The sequence below is a fragment of the Pezoporus occidentalis genome, unplaced genomic scaffold (assembly GCF_034315485.1).
Source record: "Pezoporus occidentalis ecotype Australia unplaced genomic scaffold, CSIRO_AGI_Poc_V1 ctg375, whole genome shotgun sequence".
Taxonomy (NCBI): domain Eukaryota; kingdom Metazoa; phylum Chordata; class Aves; order Psittaciformes; family Psittacidae; genus Pezoporus; species Pezoporus occidentalis.
Window position 1 is genome coordinate 79,138 of NW_026915697.1, and position 16,386 is coordinate 95,523.

General features: G+C 48.7%; 1 protein-coding gene across 1 annotated transcript in view; it reads right to left on the reverse strand.

Moving 5' to 3' along the window:
• The window catches only part of WNT3 (Wnt family member 3), a 30,744-nt gene extending 14,591 nt beyond the window's left edge, over positions 1–16,153 (reverse strand). The window contains exon 1 of the mRNA XM_062631811.1: positions 15,328–16,153. Coding sequence (XP_062487795.1) covers positions 15,328–15,407 — 80 coding nt within the window. The 5' untranslated portion in view covers positions 15,408–16,153. The remainder of the gene's footprint in view (positions 1–15,327) is intronic.
• Between the last annotated feature and the right edge of the window lie 233 nt (positions 16,154–16,386).

Genomic DNA, 16,386 nt, shown 5'->3' on the forward strand with positions numbered 1-16,386 from the left:
GCTGGGACCGCTGGTGCCTGGCTTGCAGCATTCACCAAAGGACACCCTCTCTGCTATGCCTGATGGTCCAGGAGCATCTCCTCAAGCCTGCAGTGTACAGGTACTGCTGGGGCACGTGAAAGCCTGATCACAGATGTGACCTCTCTAACAGCAGCCACACAGTGCTTTAATGAAGCTTGCGAGTCGTAGCCACCTACAATGGTATCTCCATGAGAATGCAACCATCCCCTTTGACATTCAGCAAAGTTAAATAAGACATCCAAGGGGAAAGAGGGCAGAGCCATGTTTATGAAATTGGATTACCCAGCTCCCAGGCTCTGAGGGCTGCCTACACCTTTTCTCCCGGACACATTAAGGATAGCTTTGTCCCCCTGTTGCCTTCATTGAGCTCTGGCCAAGTGTGTGCTCTCTTGTCCAGTCAAGAGCACATGATGCTGCAAGCTGTTACTGCAGAAAGTGGAGTGGTTTAACCCTCCTCCTTGTTGTAAATAGGCTGTTAAACATGGAAAGGGGACAAAAGAGCAATAGCAGTGAGCTGAGGCACTGGCTTATGTTGACAGTTTGATTAGTCTATTGGAAAGACTTCTGAGAGATTATTTAGTTACAGTGAGAAGAAGGGGAAGATTAAGACTTTGTGTCCAGCAGAAGAGGGCAGGACAATGGCTGGGGAGTGGGAATTCAGACCAGCAAAATGCAAAGACACAAGTTTCAAAGGAAAAGACAACGCTTGCTGCAGGTTCTCTGACACTGTCTTCAAATGCAGCCTGTGCTTGTCTGAAAGAGCCATTTGAGCCACTACAAATGAATTCCTCACCCTTAGGGTAAAAGGATCAAATCCAGTGATTGCAGTGCACAGCCCTGCCTGGCTTTGCAAGGAGAATTCTTTTTTCCCCTGTCCTCTGGGTTTTGAAGAGGGAGAGCCCATATGGCCTGTGTCCTGCTGTGATTTCTGCCATAGTCCTTTGCACCTATCGATAGTGGCTGCCCTGACAGAGGCAGCAAAAGGAGGTGGATATGCTTGGGCAGCACTGGAGGAGCTTGGATCCAGCTGTAGTGTACGGGGGGCTGCTGGGAAATCCATATTATTCCTTATTTCTTCTCTAAACAAAGGCTAACTCCTCCATCAGGTTTCAGTATCAGGTGATACACATGGAAGGACATGGGGGTACTGTATGGAACAAGTTTAAGCCAATTGAAATAACATTAGAAGTGCAGCCCACGAATGAATCCAAGTCCCTAGTGCAGGGGATGGAGGAAGGATACCGGGTTCCCCAAATGGCTGCGCTGGTTACCCCCCCAGTGCGGTAGCCTGTGATGCTGAAATAGTGCCCTCGAGCTCAAAGAGCACTGAGGAAAGTTCCTCTGTCCCCTGCAGATTATTTCTGGGCCTGAACCTGCTCTGTTCCTTTGTGATCCAAACGAGCTTTGTGAAGGGATCAGCTTTAAACAGTTTTCAAGTGCTCTGCCTGCAACTCATCCACGGTCTGCAAATGCCAATGGAACCTGGGAGCTGCTCCCACCACCCCCAGCAGCCGGCGAGTTCCCCCCATGCCCTGCAGTGTCTGCCTTCTGAGCACCTCTTTCATAGCCTCAGCTGGGGTTTGAGTCCTTATGGTTCAAGAGCAGACACAAGTTCTGCTACCCGGAGCAGTCCTGCACGTCAAGCTGCGGCAGTAGCTCCTTTGGCAGCGCTAAGTGTAGTGTCCCTGGACCAAACCTGGATCAGTTTAATGGTCTAGCACAGGCTTCCTGCATACCCTTTGCTTCTCTCCGTCCCCCATCCTTTCCAGAGATCATATACCCTGGAGACAGCATCCTTGTCAGGCATTCCCAAAGCTGTATGTTTGCTACCAGCATGGATCCTGCCCTGCACACCTGACCTGCACAGCAAAAGCTCTGCGTTGGAGATTGATGTCTTTTAGGTCAGGACTTGGGTTGCCTCCTCTTAGCTCATGTGGACCATGGTGGAGCACGGAGCCAGAAGTGCATGGCTGTGAGTTGCCTTGGCTCTCGTGTGAGCAGTCCAGGCATCTGTATGTGCTGGAACAGCAGCCCATCACTGATGTTGGTGGAGATGTGAGGAAGAGCCATGCTGGTTTTGGATCTCCTGTCAGAGAAGCAGACTTTCCTTTCTCACAAGAGGACGGAGAGCACCAGGCATCACGACTGAGAAAGGATTAAGGTAAAATTATGCTCTGGGCTCCCTAGGGCAGGCAGCCCCATGGACATACAGCCTCTTGTTCCCAGCTTGGGCCTGGATTTCTCTCCTGAGTTATTTGATGTGCTTCATCCTCAGTGTCCTGCCCACACCCTTGATGGGACAGCCTGGCCCCGTGCCCTGTGCCAGTATCCACTCTCTTTGCAGTCCCTATGTCAGCTTTAGGGTTGAACCTGCTGGTGACACAAGCGATTGCTATGGAGGGATCCAGGACCTGGATGCTCCTCAGATCAGAGGTGGTGTGATGCACGGTCCAGCCTTGGCCCTCTCCCAGCCCAGGCAACGAAGGGAACTTGGTCAGGTCCCTCTTGCACCATCTGTGGGATTGAGAGCGGGGTCAGACCTGAGCCATTCACCTGCACTGGAGCCAGTTCCCTCCAGTGTCACAGGCCCTTTTCCTGAGGAGTCCTCACAACAGCAAAGGGCTTCGTACCAGAGCAAGCAGATGCCTCTGGGTTACTCCAATTTCCCCTTGTCTGAGCATGAGCAAACGAATCTGCTGTTGCATCCCTTCCATTATCCCTCTGCCCACTGGCGTGTGGATTAGTGTTGCTGCAGCAACAGCACTTTTGTGAGATGAGCCCATTCTGGGAGAGCTGCTCCAGTTTGGGTGACTCAGGGCTCTGTCATGGGCCTGAAAGTGATTTGGCATCTGCTTCCCCCCCTTTGTCTTGGCATCTCACACGGTTTGGCTCTGACTTATTTGACAGCAAATGCTGGAAGGATGGGAATGGGGGTGGGCAGGGCTTGGGAGCTGGAATCTGCTTCTCTTCCTAATGAATGCAGCCTGAATAAAGTTGGTGACAAGGGTTTGTGTCCAGGAACTGGGCTGCTTTATTGTCTTGTGCATCAGATATAAATGTTATGTTCAGTAATGCCTGGTCAAAGCAATGTCACTCTCAGTTTAGAAAACACAATCAAGTGATTTGCCATGGGAGAGAATCTATTCTGCAGGGACTGTGATAATATTCTCCCCCAAATTTACATAATTGCATATGATTTGCATATGCAAATGAAGGCTTCCAGGCTGCGACTGCAATAAACACAGCAAGGCTTTCAGCACTGCAAGCCCTTGCCTCCAAAGAGAGCCGCTGAAATTCGCTTGGAGACCTGCTCGCTCCAAATCATCGAGTGCTGGCAGGGCTGCGGATCTGCCTGTGCCCAGTGTGTGACCACAGCCTCCACGTCTGTCCGTGCTGCTGCCCCATGCCACTGCCAGTCCTGCCCGCGAGGCGTTCCCAGCAGAGCAATAGCCCACTGCTTGAATTCACCTCCCTTTCCCACCTCCTTCCCCAGCGCTGGCACTGATGGAGGGGCATTTCCTGCTAGGGAGGGAATGGGAGTGATGGGACGCTCCATCCAGACACAAAGGGAAGGAAGAGGCACCTCTCCACTCAGACCAATGGACATACTGGTCATTCCCTGTTGGTCAGTCCATGGGCCTCCAGTTTGGGGTGTTGCCTTGAGAGGCTTTGGTGGTAGCTGACCTCAGTAGTGGTCAGTGTCAGCTGTCTGGAAATCACCACTGTGAGCCACCAGCTTTGGCATTGAAAAGCGTCTGTTCAGTTCTCAGATACTATGGGAGCATCCAGTTGAACACCTTGGATGAGAATTGCTACATGCACCCCACTACCCCATAATCTGGCGTGTGATCTATGATGCCTGTCTTTGGAGAGCCTTTCATTGTGCCCTGAAATCAGGACTGAAGATACCAGGGGTGATTCTGCTCCTATAAACAGCCGGAGGGTACCCCAAAAAGGATGTGTTTTGCCCAAGAGGAGAGAGTGGATGCTATGGTCTTGTACGGAGCGTGGCTCTGGCCACTCTGGGCAGTGTAGCTGAGACTAAGGCACCCGGTTCTGCTGCAGCTGAATGAACTGGATCTTAAAGTGCTTTCTGTCAGATACAGCATGAAAAAGCTGAGTTGGATCTTCTGTAAACCAGATCTAGAGTTATTTCGGATGGTTTATGGTGGTGAAGAATTGCACCTCTGCTACCCTGTTTCCATGGAGCAGCATTCAGAGTGGTGGGGTGCTGGGCTCTAGAAGGATGTGGGGGATAAACTACCATGGACATTGCAGATAATGTTGAACTGGCTAATGCACTGGGGCTGCTCCAAAGGTCAACGTGGCCGCTGTTGTAGCTCCTTCACAAGTAATCTCGGTTATGTAGGTGTCATGGTTGAAACCCAGCCACCAACTAAATACCAAGGGAAACACCATGAGAAATAGGGCAAGGATAAAAGGTGGCTTTGCCCAGTCTATGCAGGTTCCAGTAGTTAGCCAGGCCTCCTGCACTGGGCTAAGCAAGTTATTGCAGTGTGGGTGGGTGGAGTAGCATTAGTGGTATGGTGGGGAGATGCCACCATGGCAATGCATGTCTGCCTCAGCTCTGGAAACAGCTGTGCTGAATGGAATGCCATCATTCCTGAACATCTGGGAAGCCTCATCTGTGACCTCTGGGGTAAAAAGCTGGTTTTCAAGCCTCAGACTGTTTAGCCTGTGTAGATGACGGCGCTATCACCAGTGTCTCCCTATTGTCTGGCTGTTCCTAATTCTCCTTGTAGTGCCTTTGTGCAAGCTCATTTATCTGATCAAAGGTTGAGTAAAGGTTGCCCCCAAGGTACAAGACCACTATTCATAATAAGGCTGTGAAGACTGCAGACAAGGCCCCAGCAGACATGGGTTAAGACTCCTTCGGGGGGTTTGGTAGAGCTTAATTCCCTAAAACTATGATCCTGACCATTGTACCACTGTTGCCTTAGTTAGAGGCAAAGGCTCCCTTTTTGTAAGGTCTTATGTCAGCTCCCAGGCTCTTTCAGCTTTCTCAAGCAAACAGAAGCAACAGGCCATGCCCCACGGAAGCCACAAAGGAGATTTCCATTTGTTGAGGTCTTATTTTCAGGAGATTTACGGGAAAAAATGAGCAAACTGAAAAGAACAGTGAAAATGCACAGGTAACCACAACTGGGTGTAACCACGTGAAACAGAAACCAGGTGGATTTCATCGAAAACTCATTAAAGGTGAGTTTAAGGTAATGAGGCCAGAGCACATACAATGCAATAGTTAATTCTAAAAGGCAATTGAAAGTCTTTTGCACCAAGGAAGAAACCCAAACCAAGCATTGTTCTGAGAGCATCAGCAGTATCAGGAGATCAGGTGAAAACTGAATCAGTGAGGAGGGAATCGCCCAGCTGAGGCATGGGATAGCTGTGCTATTCCCAGGCTGGGATCTGGGCTGGAGGCTGAAGTGGTAAGCCCTACAAGACAAGAAATCATTTTGTGAGGCTTGCAGATAAGCCTGGACGTGTCTGTGTTGTACATGCAGCTCATGGGAGTCATCTGATGGGCTGCAGATGTTTCAGCTGAGGCCATTGTCCTGCTCTGCCACATAGGGCTCTGCACGTAAACCCCAATCCGCTAATGTAAGGCAGTAGCTAAGATGAAGCTACCTGCGCTGCATCTACCCAGTGGGTGGAGAGGAGCAAGGAGTAGGGGTTTGAGTAGCACTTGTTAGGACTCCTCTGGAGCTGTGAAAAGCCCCGGTGACATTTATCAAGGATCTTACTTACAATTCTTCACTATTTCTAGAAAATCACTGCAGGAAAAGCGGGTGAGTGTGAGACGCAGAAACGGGGTTAGAATAAAGAAGCAAACTGAGATTTTTATCACCTAACACGACCCCCTTCCGTTCCAAACTTGGAGGGTCAATCTGTTGAAAAGGTGGAGGAAGATCTCTGAGGCAGTGCAGTGCTAGGAGGGCTCAGGAAAAGTGTTTCTCATTCACAAGTGCAAGATGCAAGCACTGGGAAAGGTGCCAGTTGAACCTGATTGCATTTGTCAGGTTAATTAAAACCCCACGGGTTCAGAGAATGGTGAAAAAGACGAATTAGCAAATCAGGAAACCCATCTTTAGCAAAGGAGTTCGAAAGCTTTTTTATCAGAGCAGATTTCCTTATCAAAACACGCTCCTTTCATGCTCTCAGAGGTGGGAAAGCAGCTACCCTGATGGTCCTGGGGCTCACGTTTTTGTGGTTCCACTTCTCAAGCTTGTGCAATAGAAGCCCTTTCAGCCAAGGGTCTCTCACAGTTTCTTTCTTAGGTGCCAGTGGAGGTTTCCTTCACTAACCTGCATCAGCACTAGCCTGTCTCTCTACTTCGTGCGCTGCATGCGTGATCTGGAAACAGGTAGGGTAATGCGTTAGACAAGGGAGGTGAGGTACACGTGTAAAGGATCATTGCCTGACCCAGTGGTTTGCAAATGCCTTCTGGTTTGGGGGTTGTTTGGCACTTCTAAGGAGACCTGACTATACTCCTAGTCAGAGTAAATGATAAACCAAGGGTTCCTGGGCTGGAAGAGGTGGGGACTCTCAAGGTACTCCTAGTCCTAAGCTTTCTTTTCATAGGTATTATCATAGGAAAAACTGGAAATCATATACAGTCGATGCACAGACAGTGTGAAAAAAGCTCTAAGTGTTAATCCAACACAGTGTTTCTCAGCCTATGCCCCACCAGATACAGCCTTTATCCTGAAAACTTCAACTGAACAACCTTAAGTAATACAGCCTGATATCAGAAGCTTTCCATTACAGCCAGTATTGCTCTAATTTTACCTGCAAACTGGAGGGATATTAAATCACTTCAGTTTGTAGAGACAAAATGGACTTCAGATCAAGTCAGCAAAAAGAAGATTGCATCTGCCACCAGAATTAAAATTAAACTTGGATTAATTTAAGGAGCATGAGCTATAATTGTCTGTCCATGTCCTATGTAAATTATACAGCCAAGTTCCTGATGACTCCTTCCCATTGCAGAGCCTTTAGGAAAATCATTGATGCATTGAGAGTATTGGGAACTGAGGAGTGAGATTATAGATATAAGCACGAGCTGGTGAGCATCAAATTTGTCTCATTCCAGCAACAGCCAGTGGAAAATAGGTGTCCTGTCTGCAGTCATGAGGTGGCTCTGGCTACCAACAGAGGGAAGACACCGGGTCATCAGACCTACAATAGACTTTGTGGAGGTCTACCTTAGAGACAGGTAGCAGCAGAGCATGCTTTGGGGATTTGCATGTAGGAGGATCCTGCCTTTCTGGGGTGGAATTCCCATTGCAATCCTCTTGCTATAAATTAGGATATTTAGACGTAGTTTAATAACATTTCAGAGCTATGCTTTTAGGTTGAGCACAGTTTCCATTACAAGCCTCATACAGAGTCATTGCCTTTAGGACACTGAGAGTACGAGTGTGCTCAAATAGAGATAGAATGCCAGCCTCCTGGGGTTTTATTTCCAGGTCTGACTGTGTCTCCCAAGACATGATGTCCACAAGATACCATACCCATTTGAACACAAATAACAGCCACAAATCCACCTTCAAAAAGCCTTTGGTATGAGCAGTATAATGTTGAAAAAGTGGTAATAGCTACTCAGAAGCATTTCTTGAGCAGACGAAGGCCTTGACTTTCACCAGGGACTCTGGATGTGTCCGCATGGCTGAATGGCTGGACTCTGAATCCAGAATTCCTTCTGCTTTAATGCTCAGGAATGCTCCCCGTTTGAGATGCTGTCACGTATTAAACCCAGCCAAACATGGGTCAGTGGGAAGACAACAACTCATAGCTGCTAAGGCTCCTGCTAAACCTGGCCCGGATGTTTTGTTCAGGCCTGGCAAAACCTCCAAAAGAGGCTCCAGTTGAGCCAAATTGCCATAGATACCACTATGGCTCAACCCAAGTCATGCAACTCAGTCCTACAATGCTGAAAGTGTTTACAGTGAGGCTGACCTAAACAAGCACCGTTGCTAACCCAGCCAGCTATGATATCTCTACATTACGCATCCCCTGATTGAAGCAGCTTGGTTCTCCCGCTGCAGGAGGGAACCACACTCTTGCTCACACGGGGGTTTCTGGTCCACAGAGCATCAGCTACATGGTGAATGTGTAATTTCAGAGTTAGAAGTGATTTAGGGATCTTAGAGCCTCCGAGGGCTCAGACTGCCCAGGTCTGTGCTGTGCCTGCAGGGATGGAGGAAGGGCTGGAGGCATTCGTACAGCTCTCCTTGGCTCACACACCCAGTAGAGCAGTGACTGCACTACAGGACCTGGAGACCAACAGAGCCAAGACAGAAGCAGCAAGAAAGCATTAACTGTGAGACCTGTCGTGACCTAGTTGGAGTGGCAATGGCTCATTTCTAGGCACAGAAGACATGTAGACATAGCAGGGGTGATGAGTGACCATCAAGGTTCTCCTTGGCATGGGTGTTAGGCTGTATGTTGCCATTGTAAGCCTTGGGCTGTCACATGGATGAGAGCTGCTTGATTGCTAGGTCTTTGTGCAGTGGAGGTCTGCAAAGGTCCAAGGACAGCAGCTCCTCACCTCCATGAGAACCTGGCTTAGGGCACACCACCCTGAGCAAGGAGGGTGCAATCCTGCAATAAGGAAGTCCCAGCTTGTGGCAATTGTCCCTTTTTCTATTGTTTGGCACTACAGAACAAAGATTGGCTCTATCACATTTGTAAGAGCCTTTCAAGAAGCCACAGGCTGCTGTTGAATTGCCCTCAGCATCCTCTTGGCCAGTTTAAATAAGGCCAGGTCCCACCACCTTTCCTGCTGAGCCATGTACCCCAAATCCTTTACCGCCTTGGAAGCACCCACTGGCCTCTCTCCAGTTTCTCTGCATCCCTCTTGAGCTAATGCAGGGCACTCCTCAACGCAGTATTGCAGGTGCCCCAAATGCCAAGCAGGCAATGACAGCTGCCCTCAACCCTCCTCCCAGTGCAGCCCAGCACACAGCTCAGTGTGCCAGAGATGAGCCCAGCTGTGAGTTCACGTTCCTGTGGGTAACCACCGTCACCAGCTCTCTGCCTGCGCACACACACGGCTGTACCAGTGGGGTGTGAGGTTTCTACCTGACCCCATCAAGGTGAGTGTTGCTGTGTAGCTGGGAAACAGGTGAATCCCCTGGCTGGCAGCCTCCAGCATCCCCAGCACCCCACAACCAAGAGTAAGGGGTGGCCAGAAGTGCCCCCTGAATTCCCAATGCTCTTACATGGGGTGCTTCACTTTATCAAGTGTTGCTTTTAATGAAAGCTTCAAATGAAAAGCAACCAGTTCACAATTAAACTGTCCCTTAAAAGCTCTTTGGGACCACTTGCATTTACTTCTGAGTTTAGTTACAAGAATGGTAACTGCTCTAGTGGAAGGTGTCCCTGCCTGTGAGAGGGGATTTAGAACTGGATGAGCTTTAAGGTCCCTTCCAGCCCAAACCAGGCTGGGATTCTGTGATTTCTGGCTTAAGGGCAGAAACACTTTTAAGTCTTTACGTGAGTCAGAGCCCTTCTCCCTGTGTTCATCTGCCTCCGGGATTGTGTTGGCACTGCAGGACGGAGTGGATCGCTGGGGCTGGGGCACTCCTGGGTTAGGTTCTGAGGGAACAACACTTCCTGATACTTAGGGGAACGCACACATTTCTCATTGCTCTGTGCTGTTGTTTCCTGGGATCATTTTGAAGCTGTTACTGAGCTCAGGACTCCACCACACTGCACTCTGCCATGGAGGGGAGAGTGAAAACTAAGAGATGCTACCTGAGCATGCTAACACTGCCAAGACCCGGCTTCACAAGGAGAGGTGAGGGTTCACAATGCTGAGGTTCACAAGGCTGTGTGGCTTCAAAAGCTCTCCTCTGGCAGCAACTGGGGCTGCCCATACGTGTGTGCTGTGCAGTACATGCAGCATGAATCTGACTTCCAGACTGTAATGTTCTCTTTCACGGCATGGAATAACCACGTATTCCCCCTGGCCACGCCTAGCTATGGGAAAATCATAGCATCCCAGCCTGGTTTGGGTTGGAAGGGAACTTAAAGCTCCTCCAGCTCCAACCCCTGCCACGGGCAGGGACACCTTCCACTGGAGCAGCTTGCTCCAAGCCCCTGTGTCCAACCTGGCCTTGAACACTGCCAGGGATGGGGCAGCCACAGCTTCTCTGGGCACCCTGTGCCAGCGCCTCAGCACCCTCACAGGGAAGAGCTCCTGCCTTAGATCCAACCTCAGCCTTTAAACCCACAGGAATGCCGGTGGCCGTTACTTATTGACAGCTCTGTTCGGGAGCCGCGCATCACCCCAGCATCTCTCCTCATCACCGCCGGCCTCACCGCAGCTCCCGGGTACCTTCAGGCAGGCTTTGGCACATGCAGACTACAGCCGCCGGCGGGTGTGAACACCCCTCAGCAGCGTCAGCAGGAGAGGACGGGGGGGTTGTGTGTCAGCCTTTCCAGGTCGGAGGTTCGTGTGCCAGGACAGGCTGCTGGTGGAGCCAAACCAGGAGCCAGAGCAGCACCTCTGGGCTTGCGTGGCAAGCGCTGGCATCTCTGTCCCTGACAAACCCCACCACTGTCTTAGTCATTTTTCCCTAGAACTGAACGCATTTTAAGCTGCAGGAAGTTTATACAAGGGGTCTTTTCCCTCCTTTGTGGTGTTACAGCAGCTGGATTTGCATCAGGAAACCCACTCTCATGTTCTGATGCTATTTTGCTCCTTTTGAATAAAGCGTTAAGGGCCACATGCCTATAGCAAAACACAGCTCCAGGATATAGATGTTTTGAACCTTCAGAGAACGAAAAAACCCCAAGACTGCCAAGAGAATGAAGGCTCCCATTCATCCCAGCAAGGTGAGATGCTGAAAGCTAAAGCAGACAAGTTACATGTCACCTCAGACTACATCTGCATGCAAATGGTTTTCACTTACAGGGTTTTCTTAATGAGGAAGCAACTCTGGGGCCAGTGAGAACATGTTTATAAGTTTCTATCTGCCTCTTCCTAGGGGCCCAAGGCCACTGGGATCCGCAGCCAGCTGCCATAGCCTTCAGCTTCCCCTGAAAGGATTTCTGAGGGATAGAAATAAGATTTAATAACATGACAGCCAAAGCCATCCATTCTTTCAAGTCATCTGCTTAGAGGCTACTGAATGCTGGATGGGAAGATGCACTTGATGAGGGTCACAGTTATAGGCAGTGACCTGTTATTACTCTGTCTTGAGGAACCAGGAGAGGAGTAGGGCTGATTTTTTACTCCCTGTTTACACCAATGACTCCCAGTCTGGCTCCTTTCTCCAGGTGAGGGACACACCGGAGGGTTTCAAGACTTCTTGTTGAACGATGCTCATGGAAGAGGGAAGCATTTGGTGTTTTCTCTCAGTCCATGGGTGGAGTTTTCTCCCTCATTGTCTTTTTTAGCCCCTGCCCATGTATTGGCATCCTGGGAGTGGTTTCGAGTTGTTTCTTGGGCCATAGTATCTCTGTTAGCCTGCACTGGTGTCAGGGTCTGGCCATGGGCTATATTTTCATCTGAATTCTCTCAGGACGTTACCAGAAAGCTCTGGCTCCATCCATCAGTCCATCTAAATGCTGGACCTCCAATGGCTCAGACATGTTCTGTTGTCCATGCTGCCACTGGAGTACTTGGGACTGAAAACATGACTGCAAGTGTGATTACTGTCACTACCATCCCTTCTGCTGGCATCTAGCAAGGCTTTTGACATGACCCATGGTTGTGATACTAACCACTGCCCCCCTGCCCACTTTGGTTCCATCCGTGCCATTCCTGAAGGATCAGGAAGAGCAGCAGTTCCCTTCTCCATGGCCTCACTACATCTCTCCATCTCTTCCTTCCTTGCCTCTCTTTTAGCAGCAGCAACCCAGACCAAGTGTGTTGGACACAGATCAGAGAAAGCTTTTGTTGGCTTCAGCTCCTCTTGTCAGCACTCTCACAGGCAGCATTTAGGTGACCTTTTCCCACCTGTGCCCCATTTGTTCCTTTTCACTGCTGTAATAGGATGAAAGCACATGAAGAAGGGTTGGACCTGTGGCAAAATACCACCCCTGCTCACGGAAGGTTACATCTACACTCCATGATACCCCTGGACCTTGCTCAGGTGTTGACCAGGGAAACGCCAGTTGGTTGGGGACAGGATGGCAGGGAGTTGTTAGCAATCCATCAGGCTGGACTGATGGGCTTTGCAGCCCAGTGGCTCCACCTTCCTGCTGGCACCAGCCTGGACACTGCACATCTGTATTCGCACCACAAAGTTCTTCCCTTTTCATGCCACCCATCCTGCCTCCTCCCTGTGCCAAAAGCCTCGCTGCCTTGCACGTAATGTTTCACCACTGAGGCCAATGGCCTCATGACAGTGTCAAGCTGGAGGGCTGCTGTTGGGTTGTGCTCTAGATAACACAACCAGATGTGCAGCATCCTTCCATGGCTCCTCAATAAAAACACAACTCAGAGCAAAGCCTCAGCAGCACCATCTTTGTGCTTTTATCCCTTCCACCATACTGTCACTGGTGTCGTGCTTCCTGGCATTGTCTGACTGCACTATGAAGCAGCTGGATTATTTCAGCTGCCCCTAAACCCATTTACAAGGTGATGAGGCTTCATTCTCACTTCATTCTCTTTTCCTTGTGCACATTCAGATGCTTCCTCATCTCTGAAGTTTTTCCCAGTTGTCCCAAAGCAGGAATGAGCTGTTTTGATTTTGCTGCCAAAATATTTCCTATACAATAGAAAAATACCCAGGAAGGTTGCACCAGCAGGACCAAGCACTATCTGTCAGCAGTCTTGGGTCCTGCAAGACGAGCAGTCTTCCTGAAGGTCCTGTGTTCAGCAGAGATGGGTTTAGCTGAGGATAAGGAAGCACTGATGAGCTCTAGTCCAGTCTGGCCTGGAGGGGTGCAGGAGCCCAGTGCAGGGGACTGGGCTGATGCTCTGCCTTGTCTTTGCTTCCTTCCTCCTGTTTTGGGGCATATTGAACCCTGCAAGTGGGATTCATCCCCCAAAGTCAGTTCCATGCCTGCCTATAGATCAGAGGATCAGCAAGGCAACGGGAAAAGGATGCTTTCTGAAAGAGTGTTTATCATGCTAGAGCACAGTGCACGTAAGACCCCGGACCCACAGAGCTGTAATTCAAAGCGTACAGTAGGACTGAAGGAGATATTTAATTCTGTGTGCTATGGGAAGCATTGTCTCTGCCTGAGCAGTCGGGGAGCCCTGGCCCAGATATTTCTGCTCTTCAGCTCCCTCAGCATTCAAAGCCCTTCTAAAACCCTATGAAAGGCCCTCAACCCTAGTGGGGCATCTCGACACATCTTTTCAGTGCTGCAGAGACTCTCTGGCACTTTGGTATTGCCAGAATCTCCGAAACCCATGCACGATGCAGATCTATTGAATGGAATTCTGCAGACAGCTTGTTCGACTCCCTCCTTTCCCATGGATACTGCTTGCCGTGCCCCCGGTCTTTCTGTCTTACATGTCCTCTGTATTGTTCATTTGGGCTGAACTTGGAGGGATTTTGGAGAAGGCCAGGACATGGGGCAGGCACCTGCCTGCAGCATCTTCTCCTCAAAACAGGGAGAGACATTTTGTTCATGGGGATGTTTTTGCTTCATGGGGAAAAACCCAAATCTTTTCGTCAAGAAGATTTCGGTTCCTCACCCTATGAGTCAAACCCCTCCTTGATTCAGGCGTTAAATCCTGTTTTATATCAAAGCCTGAGGCAGGGCAGGAGCTGGTGAGACCCTGGGAGAGCTGATGTCACAGCAAGGTATCATTGCCCCATGCAGATTCTTGCCTTTAGATCCAGCCATGCAATTTTGACCTGGTCTACAACCCACCGCGAGCCCCCGCTCAGCCATGCCGGTCCCCAGATGAAGGGGAAAAGGAATGGAAGGAATCAAAGTGATGCTGCCTCTGTTTCAGTAGGCTCCCCTGCCCCAGGCTTAGGTCCTGAAGTTAGGCAGCCACACTTAGAGCGAGGAAATCATTTAATTCTTCAGGAAAACCTGCTGTGATTTAGCCATTTCATGAACCTGCGTAGCTTTTAAACGCTTCCTGAGCATGGACTTCTCATTGTATTCCCAGTCTTTCCCTACTGGAAATGCACATTTTCATGCTCAAAATCCACGGTAATAAGTAGATTATTAAGAAAAAAAATCAGCTTTTCCCTTTTTGCTTTCTAAATATTCCCAGACATGGCAGTCCATTCCCAAGTTCACTCCCACCTACTTCTTGCCATCTCCATGTTGGCACTGAAAGGATCTAATTCGGTGGTAATCCAGTGATAATAGAAAAGACTTTTCTGGAAAGGTGAAAACAGCCCAAGAATCTTAGTTCCCAAATTCCAGCATCTCCCTCTTTGCCATAATAGATCATTAGGCTACAGCCCCTACCTGGCACATACAGCAACTTAATGAGATATATTCCAATGAGAAATCCCACATGAGAAAGAGAGAAATTAACTGAAATCTTCTGTTATGCAACTCGCTGTCTGCTGTGTTTCAATGACCTGAAATATTTGATTCTGGATTTTTTTTGTTCCGATTACATTTTGTTCATATATTTATGCATCGAGTGTCATCTTCATTTGCAAAATAACTAACTCAGGTTACTTATCAAGCCCATTATAAGATAGAGCCAATTGTTTTAAAGATGATTTTTATTGTTGGTGCAAGGAGCGAAGTGACAATTCCATCATTCAAAGGAACAAAATCCATCTTGGAGGAATTTTACTAAGGAATATTTTCTTCAGGTGCCATTTGCGTTCTCAGCTTATTTGCCGGACTAAATTCACATGACAGAATACAACAAAAGAAGAAAAAGAAGTCCAAAAACTGTAGCAGCCAAAAAGAATATAGAATTAATGGGGTATTTTTTTAAGGATTGATCGCAATTTAAGGGAATTAAGAAAATCCCTGCTACGCAGTCATACGACAGCCAAAATTCCTATTGCACGAGAAAATAAAACCGCATTCTTTTACATCCGAAACAAATGTCTATGGCTACAGGGACGAAAATGGAGAAATTAAAGAGTGGTGGGGAAGACTCCATTTGTGCAAAGGGAAAGCTAAACCTTGCCCTTTCGAAATAACCCCCAAACTTTCCATTCTTTACCAAATTGGAAGAAATTATGCTTAGAATCAAACATGCAGTTGTGGCCAGCTCAGCAGGGCAAAGGGTGGGAAGGAAGGAACACGCATCCACACAGATCCCATCACTAATAATTCATTAATTCATTAATCAAAGAGGGAAAGGGGGGGGGGGGGGGAGGGAAGAAATCTTACCACCAAATTGGGTAACCGGCTAAGACCTTTGTGCCATTGAAGAGAAAAGACAAAATTAGTCCAAGCAGGTGGTAATCCATTAGTCCAGGCTGGTGCAAGGGGTGAATCTCAGCGAAGTTTTCAGAAAAACATGAAGTGTGAAAATGAAGAATCCCCCTCCTCCCAGGAAAAAAAAACAAACCCAATAGAAATCAATTCAAAACACAAGAGTTAAAGCAAGTCCCTGGTAGTGCGGGTGACTTTCTGCCTTGTCAGAAACACACCTCTCCAAGCCTTTTCCCTGTAGATCATCCAAAAGCGTCTATTAAAAAGTGCAGGGCTTGGGGATGTCAGCAGGCAGCCAATCAGACCGCATGGCCCAAGGTAAGGGATGAGTCTCAGCTCAGGGCTGTCAATCACGCTCTCCTCCCCCTCCACCCCACAACTTTGTTCCTTGCTTCCACAGACAAACCCTCTTTGCAAGAGACTTTTCTGGGGCACTGAGATTTTGGGTGTTGGGTTGGGTTGTTTTGGGTTTTTATTGTTGCTCTTTTATATTTATTTTTTTTTTTAATTTCTGGTTTTAATTTCACTTTGAAACCCTATTTTTTTTGCTTTTAATTTCACTTAGAAACTCAGGATGCACCGACTTTGCTTGTGGTTTGGCGTGCCAAGGCTTTGCAAGGTAAGGACGAAGGGTGACTGCGATTACACTTAATCTCATGGTGGGGGTGAGATAGACAACTTGTTCTTTAGATGGAAAGGGAGGTGAACATTAACCCTTGCAGGAGTCAGAGCTAATGGGAGCACTGAAGAGGCAGAATAACCCCCTGGAAGCGTTGATGTGATCAAATCTGGTCGTAAATGTAAATGAAATGTGCACCGCTCAGGTTTATGTGAGTGTGCGGGTGGGATGGATGGAGGGGAAGCTGTGGCAGCCTGGATTTCTATCAATAAGAAGTGCCAGTTCATGGCAAGAGTGGAGCAGGCAGATGGGAAGATGTCCCGTTGATGAATTTCTTGTGAAGTACATCTCTGGATGCAGAAAGATGAAAACATGATCCAAACCCCACCTGTGTA